This window comes from Oncorhynchus gorbuscha, linkage group LG12, assembly GCF_021184085.1.
Source record: "Oncorhynchus gorbuscha isolate QuinsamMale2020 ecotype Even-year linkage group LG12, OgorEven_v1.0, whole genome shotgun sequence".
Taxonomy (NCBI): Eukaryota; Metazoa; Chordata; class Actinopteri; order Salmoniformes; family Salmonidae; genus Oncorhynchus; species Oncorhynchus gorbuscha.
In genome coordinates, this window is record NC_060184.1 from 23,854,331 (window position 1) to 23,870,786 (window position 16,456).

At 43.0% G+C, this 16,456-nt stretch overlaps 2 protein-coding genes across 2 annotated transcripts; both read right to left on the reverse strand.

The window, feature by feature from the left end:
* Window positions 1-232: 232 nt before the first annotated feature.
* Window positions 233-11,482, reverse strand: LOC123990735 (dehydrodolichyl diphosphate synthase complex subunit nus1-like). The gene is made up of 5 exons (XM_046291555.1): window positions 10,903-11,482; window positions 9,328-9,462; window positions 4,213-4,365; window positions 3,184-3,283; window positions 233-1,383 (listed from the first exon to the last, which is right to left on the reverse strand). The coding sequence occupies exons 1-5, from the start codon at window positions 11,267-11,269 to the stop codon at window positions 1,293-1,295; spliced, it is 846 nt and encodes a 281-aa protein (XP_046147511.1). The 5' UTR covers window positions 11,270-11,482; the 3' UTR covers window positions 233-1,292.
* A 2,070-nt stretch (window positions 11,483-13,552) lies between these two features.
* Window positions 13,553-15,919, reverse strand: LOC123991610 (nephrocan-like). The gene is made up of 3 exons (XM_046293236.1): window positions 15,675-15,919; window positions 14,536-15,437; window positions 13,553-14,211 (listed from the first exon to the last, which is right to left on the reverse strand). Exons 1-3 carry the CDS (start codon window positions 15,873-15,875, stop codon window positions 13,803-13,805), a joined length of 1,512 nt encoding a protein of 503 aa, XP_046149192.1. The 5' UTR covers window positions 15,876-15,919; the 3' UTR covers window positions 13,553-13,802.
* Between the last annotated feature and the right edge of the window lie 537 nt (window positions 15,920-16,456).

Here is a 16,456-nt window from a genome sequence, read left to right on the forward strand (position 1 = left end):
AAAATGGTATCATGTGGTCCTTCCTTAACCAATAGGAAGTCCCACCCAGTTGACTACTTCAAAAATGATTGAAGTCCTCAATGGCACTGCCCATGCTAAAATAGGCATTTGGGCACTAGAATCCTCTATCTAGGATATCCCTACAGTGTAAATACTCCTGTATGCCATCTAACCGGAGAGAAAGGAAAATAAAATACTGAATCTGGGTTTTAAACAAGTTCATGAGATGAAAGAAATAGCAAAACACTTTAATACAAGAGTTAGTCAATCTTCACATGGATTAACAACAACAGACAGCAGCATTGAGGATTAAGGGGCTCAACATGCAGAAATCTTAATATTATGGAGAACGGGCTGAGAACCTAGTAATTCAACACCAAATAAAATAGTGTTGGTCATGGGGGAAATTGTATACAGTCAACTGATTTATTTTTCATCCTGATTGATTGCAAAGATTGTATTTTGTGTAACTTGCTGGCTGAGTTTCACACATGTACAAAAGCAGACACACACAGTCCACCAATAGTAACTCTGAATGAAGACACAGCACAACCATGTAGTCAGACGTCCTTAACATGCAGAGTATAGTCACGTATCACAGAGCTCTCGTTCCACATCCTCCCATACCATATTGATTAAGCGCTACATTTGAAGCACACTTATATGAAGTATAATTTCCAGAAAAGCTCCAAGGTCCTCCATGCAGTCCTTTACAGAGATGGAGAGACCTGAAGAGCAATGTTGTTGTTTAGCATTAAACTTTCTGCCTGGCACATTCCTCACAACACACCGCTCCCTTCCAAAGCAGCAGAGAGCTTGATCCATTATCCTCATTCATACCTCAGGGGCACAACAGGTTCTACAGCAAACAGAGAGAGAGCGAGAGAGAAGCAAAGCAACACTAGATTTACACCATACGGCTAACAATGTCCTTCAGGTAATGTTGGTTCCTCGTTAATACAGCTGATGCGGGGGCATTGGCCGATCTCTTCCAAGCCCGCTGATGTTCAGTGCGTGCCTTTACCTTGTCAGGGTCCGTACTACCCAGCATGCCTCACGGAGGCAGCCTGGTGACACTTTCACGTTGCGGAGGAGCAGTGAGTCTGAGTAGTGAGTCCAAGTAGTGAGTGGGGGTGGAGGTGAGATGTGATGTGGCAGTACGCTCTCTGGCTGGCTGCTTGTTCTCTAGTGCCTGTACTGCAAACAGAAACCCAGGAGGAAGAGGGGCTAGGGCGGACCCCTACCCCACACCCTTGTCTTTCCCCTTCCTCTGGAGGGGCGGGGCCAATCACTCACTTTCCCAGCCGCTGCTCACAGGAGGCGTAGCGCTGCAAGGCGCTGAATAAGTCCTCATAGGAGACGCCAACATGGGAGGGTAAGGAGCTGCAGGAGAGAGGGAGGATGTTAGAGAGATGCACTTCTAGCCTACCTCAGATGGCAGTAGCTATGGGCAGTAGAGTAAAACCAATGAATATAAAATAATGTTGGTAAAATAGATACCAAGCAATAAGTGATTAACAGAAATGTCACCATGTTGCATTAGTTAAAAGGCGTACTCCAAATACAATTATGTACTTTATTGCTGCTTAGAAAAAAAATCTCCTGTGATTCCCAAAAGCTGCTGCTTGAGTTAATGTCTAAAGCAGTTACAGCACTATATGGCCATCTAGTGTTTAATGGCGGTCAAGGCCCAAAATGTCCTTGCAAATCATTGACAATGATTAGGACTCTAGTGCCCAAAAGCCTGTTTAAGCATGGGTAGGGCCGTTGACTACTTCAAAATAGCGAATGTCCTCAACTGGGTGGGACTTCCTACAGGTTAAGGAAGGTTCACATAATTCCATCCAGGTCATCAGAAGGGCTCAGCCAATGATTTAAACTTGTGCGCAAACATTCCATAACTGTAGGTGGCAGTACGCACCCTTTCAGTTTGTTAACTGACTTTTTGGGCGGCAGGTAGTCTAGTTGTTAGAGCGTTGGGCCAGTATGCGAAAGGTTGCTAGATCGAATCCCTGAGCTGACAAGGTAAGAAAAATCGATCGTTCCCCCCCTGAACAAGGCCGTTAACTCACTGTTCCTAGGCGGTCATTGTAGATAAGAATGCTCTTAACTGATTTGCCTAGTTAAATAAAAGGGTTTTAAAAATGTACATTTAGAAAATGGAAAGTGGAAATAGTAGAAGAAAATTGACAACTTCAAAATGGAGCCTGTGTGCTGTGTGACAGATACAAAGAAGAGTCCTCTCTCACGTTGCAAATAAAGTCTTAGTGAAAAATAAATGTTGCTTTGTAAAGACCCACATTCAATAATGTGGGCCAGTCTGACTGAACTTCACGACCGCCAAATAACGATACATTTATAGTCAGGTTTCCATTGATCCAGGTTTACTCGACAAAAGCAATGCCCAGTAAATATTAGTCAATTATTACATTCTATCGTCTACATGCTGGCTTTCGTGGGCTATATGCCTACCTGAGACATCAAACAGATAGGTGGGAGAGCATACAGAAGGTCACCAACTTATTAATACACAATTTGCCTACATGGGTTAAGGAAACACTTCAACCACTACATTTTTATTCACTCGGTTTTTTCCCCCGGAATGATGCCTTCACATCCAGCCATCTTTATCAACACAAAATAGTGAAATGGAAACGTAGCCTAGCAAGCAATTGTCGATTTTCTATTTTTATTGTTGTTATTTTAAATCACTGGAACAGTTAATGGAAACATAGCTAATGTCCAGAAATAGGATTTCTGCAATTGTTAGTGATGCATCATCTGTCAACGTCGCATCTTATGAAGGCTGAACTGCATAATTTCCTCTCCGTTTCCATTAAAACAGCACTGCGATTTATACTGGATTCACAGCAGCGTTTTAAAAAGCCTTGTCAATCTGTCAAGACAGGAGACAAATTAGGCAGCAGGCAGGTTTACCAGTTAATCTGCACAGATAAGCACAAAAGGCCGATATCAATTCTACCCAGGAGGCAAAGCAAAGGCACGCACACACAAACTCTCCCTCTCTGTCACACACACAGAGTGGTTATGAGGAATAAGAAAGGAACCTCATTGTCATTCGTGTCCAGCTCTTCAGAGCAGCGGCTATCCCAGCAGTCTTCCACACGAGTGAGGCAGCCTTATCGAACGTGTGCACACAGACAGACACTGTACAATACTCACATGAACTCTGTCAGTCTGATGTGCCAGGGCAGGAATCCCAGGGTGCTTTCTACTGGGCCGAACTTCAGAACCAGGTCTGGATCTGGTGTACTCTTCGTCTCTGCACATACAGACAGAGCAATGGAACAACCAATCACTGGAAATTTCAGAGTGCATCGTTTAGAGCATTTCAGAGGCTAGTTTGCATAAGGACTGTGGAAAAGATTAAGAGAACCATCTGAAATGCCTCTTTTTTTTTTTTAAGGGGGGTTAGAGTGCTGCAGCAGCAGCTTGCCAAGCCCCATAGACACTGACTGTGCTGATGAACAGCTGCTCTCACTGGCCCAGAGAAGTAAACACACAATAACTTCACTGTACACTACACTGGATTTGATTGGATTCAACTCAACTGCACTGAAGTGAACTCTGCTATCCTCTGTAGTTTATATTCTGTCTGGAGACCATCTTTCTCATCAGTTTGTTCACATTTCTGCCTTTGGTCTCATCCATCACCTTCTACAAGAGCTTTGATTTGTGAGTGTTCCACTAAAGTAATGGTGATGTGATTTACAGCTAGTGAGGGTGATCAGTCTTAGCCAGGGGCTAACGATGGGCAGAGCCTGGGCGGGCAGAGGGCTCAGGTCAAAAAACCCACATTGAGAGAGGAGCTCTGGCTCAGAGTGCTTCATCTTTTGATCAAACACTGTTGGAGCTGCTCTAACACGGGGCTCCTTAACCTTCACCCAATTTCTGTCCTCCATCATTCCTGAGCTTCAAATCGAGTGAAATTGCTACTCTGAACATCATGCCAAAGGAGAGCTGGTGAGCTAAGCTTCACTTACTGTACTCCAGCTTGTAATAGTGCAGCACAGATTAATATCAGATGATTTACAGTCTATGATAACTACTGTTATGATCAAGAGAATGTCTATGGGTGTTATCCTGACGATTAAGCAATTAAATAAAAGGTCCCAGTCAACGAATAACAATACACTAAAGACCAGTAAGAACCAACGGCATGTCCTCCTGCTGATCTTGGGGCCTCCTCACCTCTGAGTAGGGAGTCCAACACAGTGACATTGATGTCTTTGGATGTGTTTTCCCTCTGCTCCACAGCTCGACACAGCTGCTGTGCTGCCTGCACGATCCTCAGCTTCCCGTCGTCTGGAGACAGCACCTTCAATACAGACTGGCACGACAGCACTGTGGAAACAGAGGAATACAGTCATAATGCGCCCCACAAACACACATACCGGTACTCAGGCACGCACACACACACTAATCATAACAATCAATGGTAAACGTGTCAGGTGGCAGTTTGACTGAAGGTTAGTGGGTGGGAATGCCTGCTGTTATAATATATGGAACGCCGCTTGGGTCTTTGGGTGTCAAACTATGCACGTCAAATAACACTATTTGACATGTCAAATAAAACAATTCTATTATAGAAAGTTGTGTGTGCTGAATTTGCATGAGCAAGCCAAGCTCCACCACTACGATCAGTAGCAGTGTCAAAGCTGTACAAAAAATAAAGTCTGCAAGCAAGCACACACCGGCCACGAACGATGTGTTTACAATACCGCGTGGGTAATAAGGCATTATGGTAATAAGGCATTATGTGTTCAACCAAATAGGAAAACGTTTGTGTGAGCATTTGAAATAAAGATCAGGATCAAAAATGCTTGCGAATATCTTTGATACAGATTCTATTAGCAACTTCGGCGGTAGCTAGCTAGCTTTAGCAGTCTACTCAGTAGACTGCTAAAGCGGTTCCCTCACAATGTCCTCCTCTGAGTTATCAGACTCCAAAACAACCATGTTGTATTGTTTTTCCTCTGGAAGCGTGTTCAATACACATAGTAGGATGACTGATACAATAAATGTAGCTCAATTCAGATTCCCACAATAAGAGCTACAACGCAAATGTTCTCTGGGTGTCACTGAGTAGACTGATACCCAATGTCATTGATCCACAATCCATAGGTAAGGCCAGAACAGGTGCATCAAAGCTGGGACCGAGAGAGTGAAAAACAGCTTCTACCTCACCTTTATTTAACCAGGTAGGCAAGTTGAGAACAAGTTCTCATTTACAATTGCGACCTGGCAAAAAGAGGCCATGGTGGAGAAGTAAATACAATATAGCAAGTAAAACACTGGAATGGTTGATTTACAGTGGAAGAATGTGCAAAGTAGAGATAGAAATAATGGGGTGCAAAGGAGCAAAATAAATAAATACAGTAGGGAAAGGGGTAGTTGTTTGGGTTAAATTATAGATGGGCAATGTACAGGTGCAGTATCTGTGAGCTGCTCTGAAAGTTGGTGCTTAAAGCTAGTGAGGGAGATAAGTGTTTCCAGTTTCAGAGATGTTTGTAGTTCGTTCCAGTCATTGGCAGCAGAGAACTGGAAGGAGAGGCGGCCAAAGAAAGAATTGGTTTTGGGGGTGACCAGAGAGATATACCTGCTGGAGCTCGTGCTACAGGTGGGTGCTGCTATGGTGACCAGTGAGCTGAGATAAGGCGGAGACTTTATCTAGCAGGGTCTTGTAGATGACCTAATGCCAGTGGGTTTGGCGACGAGTATGAAGTGAGGGCCAGCCAAAGAGAGCGTACAGGTCGCAGTGTTGGGTAGTTCATGGGGCTTTGGTGACAAAACAGATGGCACTGTGATAGACTGCATCCAATTTATTGAGTAGGGTATTGGAGGCTATTTTGTAAATGACATCGCCGAAGTCGAGGATTGGTAGGATGGTCAGTTTTAAAAGGGTATGTTTGGCAGCATGAGTGAAGGATGCTTTGTTGCGAAATAGGAAGCCAGTTCTAGATTTAACTTTGGATTGGAGATGTTTGATGTGGGTCTGGAAGGAGAGTTTACAGTCTAACCAGACACCTAGGTATTTGTAGTTGTCCATAGTCTAAAACAGAGCCGTCCAGAGTAGTGATGTTGGACAGGCCGGCAGGTGCAGGCAACGATCGGTTGAAGATCATGCATTTAGTTTTACTTGTATTTAAGAGCAATTGGAGGCCACGGAAGGAGAGTTGTATGGCATTGAAACTCGCCTGGAGGGTTGTAACAGTGTCCAAGGAGGGGCCAGAAGTATACAGAATGGTGTCGTCTGCGTAGAGGTGGATCAGAGAATCACCAGCAGCAAGAGCGACATGTATACAGAGAAGAGAGTTGGTCCAAGAATTGAACCCTGTGGCACCCCAATAGAGACTGCCAGAGGCCCGGACAACAGACCCTCCGATTTGACACACTGAACTCTATCAGAGAAGTAGTTGGTGAACCAGGCGAGGCAATCATTTGAGAAACCAAGGCTGTCGATTCTGCCGATGAGGATGTGGTGATTGACAGAGTCGAAAGCCTTGGCCAGGTCAATGAATACGGCTGCACAGTATTGTTTTTTATCGATGGCGGTTAAGATATCGTTTAGGACCTTCACCGTGGCTGAGGTGCACCCATGACCAGCTCTGAAACCTGATTTCATAGCGGAGAAGGTATGGTGGGATTCGAAATGGTCGGTAATCTGTTTGTTGACTTGGCATTCAAAGACCTTAGAAAGACAGTGTAATATAAACATGGGTCTGTAGCAGTTTGGGTCAAGAGTGCCCCCCCCCTTTGAAGAAGGGGATGAGCGCAGCTGCTTTCCAATCTTTGGGAATCTCAGACGACACGAAAGAGAGGTTGAACAGGCTAGTAATAGGGGTGGCAACAATTTCGGCCCGGCTGATTTGTAGGGGTCCAGATTTTGCAGCTTTATCAGAACATCAGCTGACTGGATTTGGGAGAAGGAGAAATGGGGAAGGCTTGGGCGAGTTGCTGTGGGGGGGTGCAGTGCTGTTGATCGGGGTAGGGGTAGCCAGGTGGAAAGCATGGCCAGCCGTAGAAAAATGCTTATTGAAATTCTCAATTATAGTGGATTGTTGAACAATCGTCACTAGCACAGAGAGACTTGAAATCATTGCCCACTTTAATAAATGTAACACTAGTCACTTTAATAAATGTTTACATAGATTGCATTACTCATCTCATATGTAAATACTGTATTCTATACTATCTATTGCATCTTAGCCTATGCTCACTGACATTGCTCATCCATATATTTATATATTCTTATTTCATCACTTTACTTAGATGTGTGTATTAGGTATTTGTTGTGGAATTGTTAGATATGGCTGCACGGTTGGAACTAGAAGCACAAGCCCTCGCAATAACATCTAACTGGTTTTCAGGAGCATATACCCACGTGCCATCTTCTCATTGGTTTTAAGGAGCATATACCCATGTGGGTGATTGAATTATGAACTGTGGTAATGCACCTTAAAGTTGGTTAGCAATCGACGTATAAAGTCCAAAGAAGAAGAAGCCTGGAGGAGAGATTACTAGAAACTAACTCCGTTTACCCTTTGGTCTGTGGATTAATTGTTGGAGTAGAGGACCTTGTGCATTTCAGGTAAAATAACAACTCAATGTTTATAACCCAGGACAAATGAGCTAGATAGCTAAATTGCCATAAATGTTTAATGCTTTTCGACCTGTCATTTCACAGTTCATTTTGATATTTCAACCTGCGTGTCTTGAGCGCATCTGGAGTGGACGGACAAAAATCAACATGCGTGAGCGGTCTGGTCAGCATATAAGAACTGTCTTATTTATTATGGGTATTTTAGATGACAACTAGCCTAGATAGTAGCTATTGTGAGCTAGCTAACTGAAACAGATTGTCATTTTGTTATGTTTTTGGAAAAGACCATTGTTTGCATCCATCAGCTAGCTAGCTTTTTTTATGACCAGCAGTGTCCAGCGCTTGGGGAAGTGTGTCTGCGCACGTGTGGCAGCAGAAGGTGCACGAGACAACTATACCAGCGTCATACGATACGAAACAGGTGAATCGTTGTGACGTATGAAATACGAGTGATAGTGTAATCAATGTGTCATAACTATGTAAAAAAAATATGCATGAATGTTCTAAATTATTACGTGACGTGCAGTCATATTCAGATCTTGATTGGTCAACAAGCTTATTTGACACGATAAAGTGTTATATGACGTGTATCTTTGACATTCAAAGACTGTATCTTTGACATGCAAAGACCCAAACGGCGTTGCATAGTAATATGACATTTATGGGTTACAAAACAATTGAATAACAAGAGAACATAGAGATCCTATAATTTGTAAGTTATACCAGTGAATTATAGTTTCTATGAACAGGAAAAACAAGAATTCCTTGGAGAATTATTCTTGGTTATGTTCCTTTACTACTCTATACGGTCTGTGTGTGTGTGAGACCGTGTGTAATAACAGATTGACTTGCTCAAGAGATAATGTAGTTGCCAACAGCAGACGGCCAGTAAGACTACACAATAGAATAGATCTTAATCAGTCAATACAGGCTGGCTGCAGTCCTCATGCTCTTCAATAAACAAATGCCACAGATGATGCAATCATGCTTTCAAGCCGGTGTAATTGGAATCCATCTAAAAATACAGTTAACTATAATTTTCGTAATCCGTTTCAAAATTCATTCAATAAGTGATGAATTGTGAATATTACTCCAATTAAGCCTTGCAATCTAAATTGCCCTAAAGGGTTTCATATATTATTTAGTATCCAATAGAATTGAATTGATTATTCATACTACATGTGGCAGAATTCTGAATGCCTTTTCTCTTCTTGGTTGTAGCCCATCTAGTTCTTCTGGTTTAACCCGATTATGGCATATTACAGGAGTAAGGACGAGAAATAGCAGAGAAACCACAGGGCATGTCCCATTGTTGCAGATGTCTGTTGAGGGGCCGTATGTATCAAGCTTTGAGTAGGTGTAGGAGTGCTGATTTAAGGTCCCGGGGACCGAAAGGGGTGGACATTTTAGTTTTTGCTCTGGCACTCGGGGCTCTAAATGAATATGTTTTATTGGTAGCACTGGTGCTCCTAATTTCAGCGCACCAGAAAAATAGATCATTAAATTGATGGATGTAGCTTATATTAGGCCTATATGAATCCTACTGCTCAGTTGATTCAGAATATTCCCTTGAACAAACATTCTGATCTACACCACCACTGGTAGCAACCTTTTTATTGTTTTTGTGGAGTGCCGCTTTAGACCAGCACTCCTAATCTGAGATGCATATACAGCCCCTGCTGTTCAGTGTTCAAGTGTCTCACCTTGTTGGTCCTGTTTGTCAGTACCATTGTTAAGGAACTCCACACAGAGCTGCTTGGAGCCTTCTAGATCTAGGAGCTCCTGCTGCTGCTTCAGGATCTCATCGATCAGCCTTGAGTTGTTCCTCCTAAAGACACCTGGGAACCAAAAGGGTCATGGCTAGAAGGGGTCCATCTTTAGTCAAATTAATGTCAGATTTTACTTTTTGTAGCAGGTTAGGAGAACTTATGCAGCAGTTTAGGAGAATTAACATAACAGGTTAGGATAATTAGGTAAAGGTTTGCTAAAATAAATAAAAGAAAATCTACTTTTGACATTAATTTCACAAAGGCTGGATCCCTTCTAGCCATGACCAACGAAAATGGAAATGTTATCTGTTGGGAGGAGGGGGGAGTTTCAACCTCTCACTGGGGGTTAGGAACATTGGGCACATCCAAACTTAACTGAAAGACAAAAAACAAGGAGATTTGCAACCTTACTAACATAATATTATAATAAGTATAGTAATTAGAGGGGAATAATGAATCATGTGCCAGATTTGGCTGTGAGAGACTGATGACACAAGTCAGCAGACATTGAGGAACCACACCACTGAGAAAGCACTCAAGGTGTAAACAATATGTTCAAACTAGCATGACCCAGTAAGAGTTGCTGTGGTGAATTTTATTTCACTAGTTAAGAACAAATTCTTATTTACCATGATGACCTACACCGGTCAAACCCGGACGACGCTGGGCCAATTGAGCGCTGCCCTATGGGACTCCCAATTACAGCCGGATGTGATCCAGCCTGGATTCGAACCAGGGACTGTAGTGACACCTCTTGCACTGAGATGCAGTGCCTTAGACCGCTGCACCACTCGGGAAGCAAGAACAGAAATACTGTGTGTGTGTGTAACCTTCAGTTAAGCCAATTCCCTCTAGGCTCAGAGAATAGGTGAAAATGCCACAGGTCAAATCTTGAAAGCCTATTGAGAGCAGAAACTCCACTAGTTGAAATCATATTCTCTTATCTAGCTATACAACATTGTTACAGTTGATAGTGTGCTAGAAAATAAACTCCAGGGCTTTCTTTAACGACAAGACATGCCATTTGGGAATGAGGGCAGGGCCCAAAGAATTTATAAACTTGGTGGTTGGAACCCTGAATGCTGATTGGCCGACAACCGTTGTAGATCAGACCATATACAACAGTATGACAAAACATTATTTTATTTACTGGTAATAACAAAACATTAAATTGTACTGCTGTAATTATATGGGTAACCTGTTTATAATAGCAACAAGGTACTTGAGGCCTAAGCAGATATGGCACAAATTATGGAAGGCTAGGTAAAGCTATTTGACTATCAGAATTGATAATAGATAGCTAGGTAACAGTTATCCAAGGCAACTAACAAAGTACCATGAATAGGAAACAACAATTCAACAATCGCTGATTACAAGCCAATCTAAATATGGCTGGCTGGCAAGGGTCTGCACTGCAGCGCACGTGACTGTCTGGTGGTGCTGTATTTAGCAACACTTCCTGGTGTCATTTAATATAAATAAAATAACGAAGAATTTAAATTATCTTACCGTAATTATCGTACACACTGACATAAGATATGCCGACTGCCATGCACCACACCACAAGGTTGGCTATATCTGTGTACCGTGGATCCTCTTCCGCTATCAATAAACCGATATGGTCAGGCAGCTTCTCCAGAGATTTCCCATCCGCCCCCCAGCGATACCGACGACCAACGCGTTTACCGGGTGCTGGGACAATATTTTTTTGGTTAGGAAACGAGAGAGCCATCGGCACAATAAGCGCTGTTAAGGCTCGTGACCACAGTCGCCCATTCCAATTCCGAAGTCGGATTCGGAACCAAGTGATAAGCGTTCTATGAATGTGGAGAAGGACATGCAGAACCTGCCACACGAACTCGTACACTATTGCCATTATGCCGCCCTCCTCGACAAAATCTCGAAATTGAATAATTACCAGGTATCTATCGAGCTCTGCATTTCAAGTCTAAATATGGATGCACACTAATCTACTCCTGTGAGCCATTTAGTTGACTGCCAACGCCACAGTTTACACGGCTGCCATCTTCATACAACCTTTACCCTCTGAACCCGAAGGATACACGTAGCTCACTGATTGGACGATTCAGCAAATATGAAATCACGCGAGATCTACGTAGGTTGTTTTTTTCTTCTATGTAAATGAGACAGGCAGAGAGCAGGTCTCGATCCCTCGACCTTCTAGCCCGAAGTCCAGTGCGCTATCGACTGTGCCGCAAAACATGCTCAAGCGGCAGAGTCGATATCCGCGCTTATAAACCCAGGGTCGATCACACAATTTAATGTGCATCCCGCCACCTATTATGCGGGATGGAAACAGGATCCCCCCAAACTGACCAAATTACCAACAAAAATACAATAAATCAAACAACCTTTTTGTTAAAAAATAAAGCAGATCGGATCCCTGTGTAACCGGTGTGAAATGGCTAGCTAGTTAGCCGGGTGCGCGCTTATAGAGTTACAATCAATCACGTCACTTGCTCTGAGACTTTGAAGTAGTTGTATCTTTTATGGAACGATAGGTAATGATGTTTCGTGGGGGGCCGGTGTTGTGTGCAGAAGGTCCCTGTTTCGGGGCGAGGAGAGGGACGGAAGCTAAATCTGTTACACCTACACAGGCTCAAGGCGAATCTGGTAGGGCGGGTCTTCTGGCGCCAGTAGCCCTTGCAAGTCTTCAGATGTAAAATCCTTAAATCCCCCAAACTTTTCTGCCGCATCCACAATAATGTCCAGTTTCATAGACTTCTTTGAGACTTGTGCTGTACAGTTTCTAAATGTGTTAATGAACGCAACAAAATCCACATTTTTAACACACAGTAATCTTTTGTCTGGCAGCAAACATTTACTACAGGCTGTGGTGTATCCACTACCATATATTTGCTAGCATCACTAGTCACTCAATTATTTTAATCGCCTCCGCATAGGAGATTTGATTGACCGCTCTAGCTTTTGCCACCTCATTCTCCTTCGCCCTTAAAGGGCACTCCAGTAACTCAGGATCATGATCCCCACCACAATTGCAACACTGCCGTACTTCTACACACATTTTCTTCAGTATACTGTTTTGTCTGCATACACTTGAAACATGGCCAAATCCTTTACAATTCTTACACTGCAGTGGTTTGGAGACGAAAGCTCTTACAGCCTATCTTACATAACCAAGCTTCACATGCGTAGGTATTTGCTCTTTATCAAAAAACAACAGGACCGACGGACTTTCTTCACTTTCTTCCAGTGGGTCAGACGCAGGGCACCAACCACACCAGGAATGATCTTCATCGCCCCCGAGATGACTCCTTTGACAGGTGCTCTACTCAAATTCAAAACACAACACTCCTGTTGTCTGGATTCTCTTGAGGCCCACTGCAATCGTCCCCTGTTCTTCAGAAATACAATTAATAAGACCACTCCTGGTCACTGACAGACTCCACTTTTCCAAGCCCTTGCTTCACAATCTTCAACCCCTCAAATGGGTTTCCCACATATGCATCCTTACTCAACAAACTTATCCCAATAAGAAGAGATTCATTATCATTCACACGCATTATCCACTGCCATTTTTGAAAATGTCATTTTTTGTTCTAGTTGTTGATACTACTGTTGTCCATGCAGAACATTCGTCTTCACCAAATTTGCTCGAAGCGCTACTGGATTCAAACTCAGCATCCACTTCCGCCACCACCCCACTTCCCGTCCGCCCGTCCCCTCAAACGCATGCCGAGATACTCTGGTTGTTCTTTTTGTCAGAACCTAGAGGTGTCCACTAGTTACCACGTCTACAATGTCACAATTGGCTATATTGTAAACATTCATTAACAAACATGAAAACAAAACATTTGCTGTTTGTGCTTAATTTAAGGTTAGAGTTAGGAATAAGGCTAGCAGTGTGGTTAAAGTTAGGCTTAAGGTTAGGGTTAGGTTTAAACCGGTTGGAAACCGTGCAGGTCAAGCACCCTAGAAGTGCAAGTCGTTAATTATCTGTAGCTAGTATTTATTTGTCTATTGTTTTTGCAAAGTGTGCATAACACTTTTTTATAGTATCAACTAAGATGCCAATTAAATTCAGAACAAACCAAACACACACAAAAGTAATTACATGGCTTATCCTATAGCAGATTATTTGCAACTGTTTGTGCCAAGTAAATGAAAACTGTAATGAAACTTGTTTATTTATTATTATGTTATTATACATTAGGTATTTAAGGTATATTCTACATATACCTATTTACCAATGTATATTGCAATAGCTGTTTGTTAATACAGTAGTTTAATGTTTTTCTATTGACTACACAGCTAAAGGTAACTTCCTTAGTATTAATTGGCAAACTACAGTAAAATGTTAAAACATTCAAAATACCCAGTATGTTCAGCTAAACATGAAATTCCCCTGCTACATTTATTTTCTCCATCTACGAATCATAGTCATAATACTCCTCAGTGTCTGTCTGCTCCACTTGGTCCTCAGGGGCGGTTTCCATGAAGTACTCCTCACATCTGTCCTGGGCCATCAGGTACGCTCTCCAGCTGTCCCCCGGCGCACTCACATGCTCGTTACACAGCTCTTTAGGGATCTCCACCCTCCTGGCCAGCAGGGTCCTCTTGACCCCCAGGAGCTCACAGCTGCAGTTCCAGGGGTTCCCATCTAGGTAGACGGTCCTCAGCCGTGGAAGCAGATCCAGGGTGATCTGGGGGAGGGAGGTCAGCTTGTTTCTCCTCAAGTTCAACACCTGCAGGCGCTTCAGGGATCTCAGCTCATGCCCCTGGACGGCCTCAATGCGGTTCCCTTTCAAGTCCAGGCGGATCAGACTCTCTGGAAGCCTGCCAGAGAGACATGTTAACAGAACAGTGGACAGTGGTGTCTGCTCTTACCAAAAGGCCAAAGGAGTCACATGGATCTACAATTAAGATGTGTTTATCTATCATCTTGTGGTTTTATACTCAAATATGATTAACCAAAGATCTACAATGTGGTTAGGCCGCTATTCTACCGATGTATTGTACAAAGATTATTGTACAAATGAGTAATACTCAATTGAATGTACAACACATCTATAATGCATGTCATGAATTCATCAATATGATCCCAAATGTTAGTCTAAAACATGCTAATAAAGCACCATATCAAAGGGATGAAATACATACCCGTCTGGAATAGAGGAGAGGAGATTCTGTTCCAGAGCCAGGTTGGTTATGTGAACGCTGTTCCTCAGAGCATTAGCTTCAAAGTTCCAGATGGTGTTATTCTCTAGGAAGAGATGCTTCAGCTGTTTCATTCCAGACAGGTGCTGGAAGGTGACTTCCTGAATGGAGTTCTGTCTGCAGTCCAGTTTTTCCAGTTTGGGGCTCAGTCTACTGGGCAGCACCCTCAGCTGGTTTCCTGGCAGTTCCAGCACTGTGAGGTTGGGCAAGCGAAGGCCACCATCCACAGAAACCAACCTATTGTAGGACGCAGACAGAGACGTGAGGTTGCGGAGTTGGCCCATCTCGCGGTTTCTCAGTGCTCGTATTTGGTTCCTGTCCAAGTTCAGGTAGGACAGGGCGTGAGGGAGATCGAGTGGGACTCTTGATAGGAGGTTCCCTGGTAAACGCAGTGTCGTCAAGGACTGTAGTGGTGTGAAAAAGGATGAGGGAAAACAGGGGATCTTGTTGTTCCCCAAGCTCAACAGATTCAGTTGGGGGAGTCTCAGAGCACCTTGAACAGTCTCAATTTGATTTCCATCCAGGTAAAGGCACTCCAACTTCTTCAGGGTGGAGAGGGTGTTGGAACGCAGGTTGGTGATCTGGTTGTTCTGAAGATCAAGCAGGCGTAGTTTCTTCAGCCCCTCAAAGACAGACTCCTGGAGGCCTGTGATCCTGTTGTGGCCCACGTTGAGGGTCTCCAGGCTGGGTGGGAGACCACGGGGGATCTGATGCAGTTTATTCTTCTGTAGATCCAGGCTTCTTAGTAGCCCCTGAGCCCTGAGAGCATTGGCCTCCACCACCTCCACTCCACAGGATGAAATTATCACTTCCTCCAGCTCTGTCAGGCCAGATATGTCTCTACCCTGGAAAAGACAAACATATCAGGAGAAGATATTAACTAATGTGTACCATTATACAAACAATATGCTATTAATCAGAAGTAAATCATCACTCAGTAGTGCTTAAATCAAACTGATTTCTAAGGATTAATTGCAAGATTGCTAAGATGAAAGGTCTGAAAATGGTTTGATCGTGAATCTATTGTTACCAATGTCACTGATTATCAATGGTTATTATCAAATAAGCAATTCCACTCTTACCTTTAGTTGCTTGATGTGGTTGTATCCCAGGTTTAGTTTCCTCACATCTTTAGTGATTCCAGTGGGAAAAGACTGCAACCTGAAACACTGCACTGACTTTGCACTATCACACACACACTTCTTTGGACAGACATTGCTACAGATGCACACGAGAGTATGCAATGTAATACTTGCCAGCAAGATCATGAGAATCCACATCATGAACACCCAGCCTAGTTGGGCATCTCAGTAAAAAAGAACAGCACTCCCTCTTGCTCTGGGGTTTAAATACCTCAGCAAGGATTATGTGGGAGAGAGTAGGTGCTCTGTTTCATTTGGAACAATGGCAGAGATGTTTATCTTGGTTAAAAAACAACATTTGACACCGACAAGGAACTGACACAAACAGTAATAGATAGCCCTTCTGTTTGCGGACGTGAGAAACTTGCTGATAAACCATTTACAACCCATTCAGTTAAACAAATACAATTTCCTCCTCTGTCTATTTGAATACTCTGTCTGCTACTGTCTTGAAGGAGTTGCCATATATTTGCATGTTATGTTTTAAGATATGTTAGATGAACTACCTTAACCCTGATTACTGCATGCACTTGTGACTAAGTCACTTTGGATAAAAGTGAAGGCTAAATGGCATATATTATTAGTAAAATTTAATACAGATTAATGAACAACGACCACTTGTCTTTTAACTGAAGGATTGCCTTCTGTAGTGCTACACAGGAAATGTATATTTATCTCTCATGAACGTTAAATAAATAAAATATTTGTCTGATTATCCCAAC